Source organism: Phacochoerus africanus, chromosome 9 (assembly GCF_016906955.1).
Source record: "Phacochoerus africanus isolate WHEZ1 chromosome 9, ROS_Pafr_v1, whole genome shotgun sequence".
Classification (NCBI taxonomy): Eukaryota; Metazoa; Chordata; class Mammalia; order Artiodactyla; family Suidae; genus Phacochoerus; species Phacochoerus africanus.
In genome coordinates, this window is record NC_062552.1 from 38,014,260 (window position 1) to 38,021,259 (window position 7,000).

The 7,000-nt window shown below is 51.2% G+C and overlaps 1 protein-coding gene across 1 annotated transcript; it reads right to left on the bottom strand.

The window, feature by feature from the left end:
* Positions 1–5,490: 5,490 nt before the first annotated feature.
* LOC125136601 (60S ribosomal protein L17-like) lies at positions 5,491–6,323 on the bottom strand. Its single transcript, XM_047797455.1, is given in 2 exon segments — positions 5,491–5,895; positions 6,204–6,323. Coding segments are annotated over 2 exon segments (525 nt in total).
* Positions 6,324–7,000: the final 677 nt, after the last annotated feature.

The window sequence follows — 7,000 nt, forward strand, 5'->3', positions numbered from 1 at the left end:
GCATTGGCAGAGAAGGTCTTAGAATGTAAGAAACAGGAAGCTGCTGTGGACCGCCGGCTTCTGAGTGCGTTGGGCCTACGACTAATTTCCATACTGATCTGACAGACCCCACATGGGACGGCTCTCCCTCACCGCCCATCATCACATTACCTTCTAAATAACCACCAACTCCCCTACCCCGCCCCGATCATGTTTTGTTGGGAAGTTCTGCATGCTGTCCAGCCTCTGCTCCCCACTGTTATGCAGATATTGGGGGCAGGCTGTTAGCTCTGCCCGGCTTCTTGTCCTGGTCTGGGTATTTCTACACTTAATAGGGAGAAGAGAAGCTACCTTTAGAAACTGTTCTCGGGCTGGCAAAAAAAGAGGGGGTGGACACGCCAAGCTGGACATTTTGAGGAGGAGAAGGTGGCACTCTGGGCTCCGCAGAGGGCAGAAGCTTGCCCTCACACTCGGAAGGCTTTTCTCTCCCAACCATTAACGGGCATCCTTAGCCAATGCCTTTGCTGGTGACCAGCAGAGGGCACTTTAGACAAAGTAGACTTTCTGCTCTTCAGGCAAACTTGCCTTCAGAGGAGGATGGGAGGTGGGGTGTGGGGAGGGGGCGCTCAGCTTCCTATGAGAATAACAGCCCTACACACCCATGTCCTGGGAACCCCAGGGGAGAAAAGGGTTCCTTCTGTTGTTTGGGGGCTTCCAGACTGCCCCCCCCCTTCCGCCCAACTTGGGACCTACTAGGCACCCTGAGCAGAAAGAGGAGAGGTGAGAGCCTTCTGGAGACGCCTCTGGAGTCTGGTACACTGGGCACAACAAAGGGCTCAGTTAAGGTCATTAACAGTAATGATAATCACTAACTTTTAATGAGCTCTTATCACGTACCACACACTATTCTAGGAGCCTGACGTTTCATGTAATCCACACAGCAACTCTGAGTTCGATACTGTTAGGATCCCCATGTTACAGATGAGGAAGCCCAGACGTGGAACTGGAGGTTAACAAATGAAGTGCTAAGAATGAGGAGTCCGGTTTGCAGGGTGGGAAAGGAAGGGGGTGGCAGTGTGGCTGAGACTCAGCTTTCCAGTAACACTATTCACTTTGCCCCCCCACCCCCACCCCTTCCTGGATCCTCCCAAAGGGGAAACTGTGTTGCAAAGCCCCTCAGAGTCAGGAATCAGGCCTGGCTCCAGAATCCCCAGCTGATGCTCTCTAGGCAATGAGGTAAGTTGGGGACCAGAGTGTCACTGAGGGAGGGAGGGGACAAGAGAAAGAAGGCAGAAATGCCCCATAAAAATCATCACCCTAAAAAAAAAAAAAGAGTTCCCGTCATGGCACAGTGGAAATGAATCCAGCTAGGAAACATGAGGTTGCAGGTTTGATCCCTGGCCTTGCTCAGTGGGTTAAGGATCTAGCATTGCCGTGAGCTGTGGTGTAGGCTGGCAGCTATAGCTCCAATTGGACCCCTAGCCTGGGAACCTCCATATGTCACAGGTGCAGCCCTAAAAAGCAAATACGTATATATATATATACACATATATATTAGAAATTTTATAAAATATATATAAAATCAGACGGGTGGGGGGGATTCCGCTAGAATATGGAATCAGAACAGTGAAGGCAAAGAGGCCCCTGGGGGTTGGGGGAAAGGGGGAATTCACAAGGGGGGACACACACCCCCCTGAGCATGTGCACAGACACACAGGCACCACACGTGATGCTAATCAGCTACATTCACACCAAGAGGTCCCTTCTAAAGCCTGCAATTATCCCATGGCCACTGAGGGCAGGGACACATGCCACACACTAGTCACAGTGATATCCCATCACACAGGCCCACCCAGGTCCCCTTCACACCTGCAGTCGGCCTCCACGTCGGGTTCAAAAGTTTAGACAAACAGCCCCTCCCAAGAAGGTGGTCACGGTGACAGCTGAGACTGAAAGGCCCTCTGTCCTGCCGTGGACAGGGTGTGGGGGTGGAATTAACAGGGGCGGTACGGGGTGGGGTGAGGGTTCTGGAGCTCCTGGCCCCGAATAGAAGGCTCTACCCCTGCTAGGAGTCAGGGCCCCTCCTGCTCTCAGACCTGGAACTCAGACTGTCTACATCAGATGCTGCCTGGGCTCCGGAACGAGCCAAGCATGGGGACAGCGGTGGGCATACACTAGAGAAGCACAAGACTCCACTCCCAGAGAGCTGGTTCTCCGGCTGGGAGGCTGATGGCGATCAGCCGAGCCCCAAGTCCAGCAAGGGAGAAAGTGTGGGCACTGCAGGGTTTCAGATCCTGCCTCTGCTACTTGCCAGCTCTGTGGCCTTGGGAAAACATCTTGACCTCTCTGGGCTTCAGTATCCTCATCTGTAGACTAGGATGAGGTGATCCTCAACTGGCCTGCTGAGAAGATCAATGATACAACATAAAAAGTGTGCCTAGGAGTTCCTGTTGTGGCTCAATGGGTTAGGAACCCAGTTAGTATCCATGAAGATACAGGTTCCATCCCTGGCTCGCTCAGGGGATAAAGGCTCTGGCATTGCCGTGAGCTGTGGTATAGGTCCCAGATTTGGTTCAGATCTGGTGTTGCTGTGGCTGTGGTGTAGGCCGGCAGCTGTAGCTCCGATTTGACCCCTAGCCTGAGAACTTCCATATGCCGCAGGCGCGGCCCTAAAAAAATAAAATAAAAATGTGCCTTGTGCATTTTAGGCCCACAAGACATAATAACTATTAATAAAGTGTAGTCTTGGATGCCAGTTTCCACAGGGAGTCGGGGAGACCCGTGCATTCCTTGAGGACTCCCTGGAAGAGGCTGCATCTGGGAAGGGGAAACTTGGGTAGGAAGCCGAGAGAAGAGAGAGAGCCTAGGCTTGGAGAGGGGCCTAGATGTGGCTTCAGGAAGGTTCACATTTGCAGAAAACAAAGGGCTGTGTCAGGAGGCGGGGCCGGGTGGGGACAGGCAGGGGCAGGAGAGCAGTGGGCTGAGAGGAGCCCCTCCCACCACTGTCTTCTTCGGCAACCCACCTCTCCATCTTCTGGCACCAGGCTGGGCCCTGGGCAAGGGCGGGGCAGTTTCCTTATCTACAAAAGGGTGATAAGAATCCCCGACTTAAGAAGATTGAGGGGAGGATAGATGGAGGAACGGCTATGAAGCTGCACTCCGGGGCCCACCTGTGCGTAGCAGCCCGATGCTGCTGATAACAGATTCTGAGACGCATGGCCTGTGTCCCTGAAGAGTTTACATCCGAAGGGAACAGTCTTGTACTTCAGCGAATCCATCAGTGAGCTTGGCAGGGGCCCAATCAGTGGTTCCATCACCACACGCCTTAGCCTTCAGAGGGGTTCCGAGCAGGCTTCTTGGGGAAGATAAGGCACAGGAGGAGCCTCGAGAGAAAGATAAGACTTAGCGGGAGAGCTTGGTTCCTGGGGACGAGCAATGAGAGCGGAAGCGGGGTGGGTTAGGACATCTGGGGGAGAGCCACGAAGGCCGGACGGCCTGCAACCCTAGGAGATGGTACTGGAGAGGGAGCCGGACTGTGTAGGGCCCAAAGGCAAGCTGGGGGTCCAAGCTGCTGGCTCCCAGGAGAGGGTTTAGAGCAGAGGGGAAGCTGCCGACAGCAGAAGCAGGGAGAAAATAGCTGTGCAGCAAATGGGCTGAGCTGGGGCTGCAGGGGCTGGTTAGGTAGCTCCTGGGGTTGTCCTGGTGTCAGGTGATGGAGTCCTAACTAGGGAGCTTGCCTTAGAGAATAATATCAGAGAGGCTTTTTGATTTCTTTTTTTTAAATGTCTACACCTGTGACATATGGATGTTCCCAGGCTAGGAGCCAAATCAGTGCCGCAGCTGCTGGCCTCTATGCTGCAGCCTGCAGCAATGCCGGGACCTGACCCCACAGAGCAAAGCCAGGGATCGAACCCGCATCCTCATGCATACTAATCAGGTTCTTAACCCACTGAGCACAACTGAAACGTTAGAACGAACAGCCTGAACCTACCCAGAACACAGATTGGGACTTGACCCCACGTACCAGGACTTAAACCCAGCCAAAACCTAGGATGGGACTTGAACGCACATGCCAGGACTTAAACCCAGCCAAAAGCCAGATTGGGACTTAAACCCAGAGTTTAAAATTCGAGTTAGTAACCCTGTGTCTGGACTCACCAACGCCCAGGTTCTTTATGCCTCCACGCAGAAGAAATTCCGATTGATTGGGATAGGATGCTTATAAGAGGTGCAAGGAAGCTCTGCCCAAGGATCTGGTGGGCCACAGTTTTATCATCCAAGGGGAGTGGGGGTCGGAAAGGCCCGCCTCTTCCTTTCCAGGAGCAGTAGCTCCTCCTTAGTATCCGGTAAGGTGTGTATTCAAATCCACTGAAGGGCGTCTTCAAACTCTTGCCCTCAGTCTGAATCTGAATGCAGGGCTTATCCCATCCCCACCCAATGACCTGAGGCAATTCTCGCACCTCCACTCATTAAGCAAGCTTGTCTTTTCTTGAACTTAACAGTGGTCTCCCAGCATCCCCCAGGTTTCCCTCTTCATCTATGATCCCCTATTGGGACTTCAACACCTGTGCCTACTCTAGCCCTATCACAGCGGAACTCCAGGGAGGCTTTTTAAACAAGAGAGAAGATGGGACCAGGTGGCTACAGGAGAGAGGTGAGGTCCGGAAGGACCTCAGCTGGGTGTATCTGAAATTTCTAGTCACAGGAGAGGGGGGACATCCAGGGTGGCATGGTTTCATAATGGAATATTAGGCTGCAGAGAAAAGGAAGACACCAGAGCTACCTGTCATCAGCAGGTTACATTTGGGGTGGGGGTGGAGGGGTGGAAATGGCAGAAAGATCCAGAGTGCTGCCATTTACATAATGCTTGAAAACATGCTATACAGCAGGTCCCTGTTTCCATACAAGCGAGTCACCCGAGAGCATACACAGTCCTGCTACTAATCTTCACTGAGCCTCCATCTATACCCAGGCTAGTCCACGTGCCATGGGGAATGCTGAAGGGAAGAGCTGGGCATAGGCCCTGTCCTCAGGGAGCTTACAGGATAATTTGGGAAAGAGCACGGATAGGTAAAGAAGGAAAATAAAGAGTTCCCTGGTGGCTCAGTGGGTTAAGGACCTTGCATTGTCACTACTGTGGCACAGGTTCTGTCCCTGGCCTGGGCACTTCTGCATGCCACAGGCATGGCCAAAACAAATTAATAAATAAATGAAGGAAGTAAAATAACACATCAAAGTAAGGCAATATGCAAAAAGGACATACACTTTTCCTTTTTGCTGTGAGCAATTTTTGGTACAAAGAAGGTCCTTCTAATGACACTTTCAAGGAGTTTAATTATTAAAACGATCTTCCCATAAAAGTGTTATTAATACGGCGACAACGAAGACAGCAGCATAGAAAAGGACACAGACAATTAATGAAGTGTAACCATATAAAGTCAATCATTTATATATTCAACAGCTATTGAGAACTTTTTTTTCAACTTTAATTAGCACTTATTTTTGCGGAATTTACTCCTGGGTCATGAGTTTTTGTTTCTGCATCTTCTCCCAGAATATCTTTTTTCTCTGCGCAACCTCCTCTTCTGATTTAGGAACAAACTGTCCTGTTCCAGTGAGGAACATCTCAATGTGGCAGGGAGAACTCATGTAAGGGTTGATCTGACCGTGACCATGAGCTCTGTAAGTCCTGGGCTGCTTCCTGGGAGCTTTGTTCACCCGGATGTGCTCCATGACCACAGAATCTACATCTCAGCCCTTAAGTTCAGCATTACTCTAAGCACCTTTGAGCAGGTGCACTGAACATTCAGCGCTCTCTGGACCATTGACCATTGACCAGTGTGTCCAGCCGCACTGCTCGGCCTGGTCGTGGCCACCAGCTCCGCCATTGTAACGACGGAGTGGTTCACGCCACTTCTGTACAGGGACATCTTTTTTTTTTAATTTTCTCATTTTCTTTCCTTTCTTTTTTCTCCTCCTCCTCCTTCTTTTTTGGGGGCTGCACCCACGGCATTCAGAAGTTCCCAGAGCTAGGGGGTCAAACTGGAGCTGCAGCTGCCATCCACAGCCACAGCCACGCCAAGCTGCATCTGGGCTGCACCCGGGTCTACACCACAGCTTAGGGCAGCGCTGGATCTTTAACCCACTGAACAAAGCCAAGGATCAAACCCACCTCCTCATGAATATAAACCCAGGTTCAAAACCTACTGAGCCACAACGGGAACTCCTAAAGTGATGTCTTTCAGATATGGCAGCTTTTCAGATATGCCTACCCTTATGGCCTGGGCAGTTTCACGAGTGTCCTTAAAGTGAACCCAAAGATTCAAACCTCTAGGAGTTCCCATTGTGGCGCAGCGGGTTAAGGATCCAGTGTTGTCACTGCTGTGGTCAGGTCACTGTTGAGGCATGGGTTAGATCGATCTCTGCCCCAGGAACTCCCATATGCTGTGAATTCAGCCCCCCCCCCCAAAAAAAAATCGAATCTCTATTTTTTTTTTTTGGTCTTTTTTTAGGGCCACACCTGCAGCATGTGGAGGTTCCCTGGCTAGGGGTCAAATCGGAGCTGTAGCTGCTGGCCTACTCCACAGCCACAGCAACTCGGGATCCTAGCCATGTCTGTGACCTGCACAACAGCTCATGGCAAGCCTGGATCATTAACCCGCTGAGCGAGGCCAGGGATCAGACCCAAGTCCTCATGGATATTAGTGGGGTTCATTAACCGCTGATCCAAGATGGGAGCTCCAAGAGTCGAACTTCCTGATTTGTATAATTTTGTGTGTTTTTCTGGGTTAAGCGAACATTTCTCAGAGGGCATCTCAGGCAGCTTACCGGAAAAGCATCTCTTGAGGACTTCATGCCTACAAGACACCAAACTAAGCCCTGAATGTACATGACGGATAAGCTACAGTGCCTCCCCTCCAAGAATCCCAGAGACACAGATTTGTAAGGTGAAAAATAGCAACATGAATGCGCTTTAAGGTTGGGCACCTAGAAGAGAGTGTGGGCAAGTTCCCTGGGATGA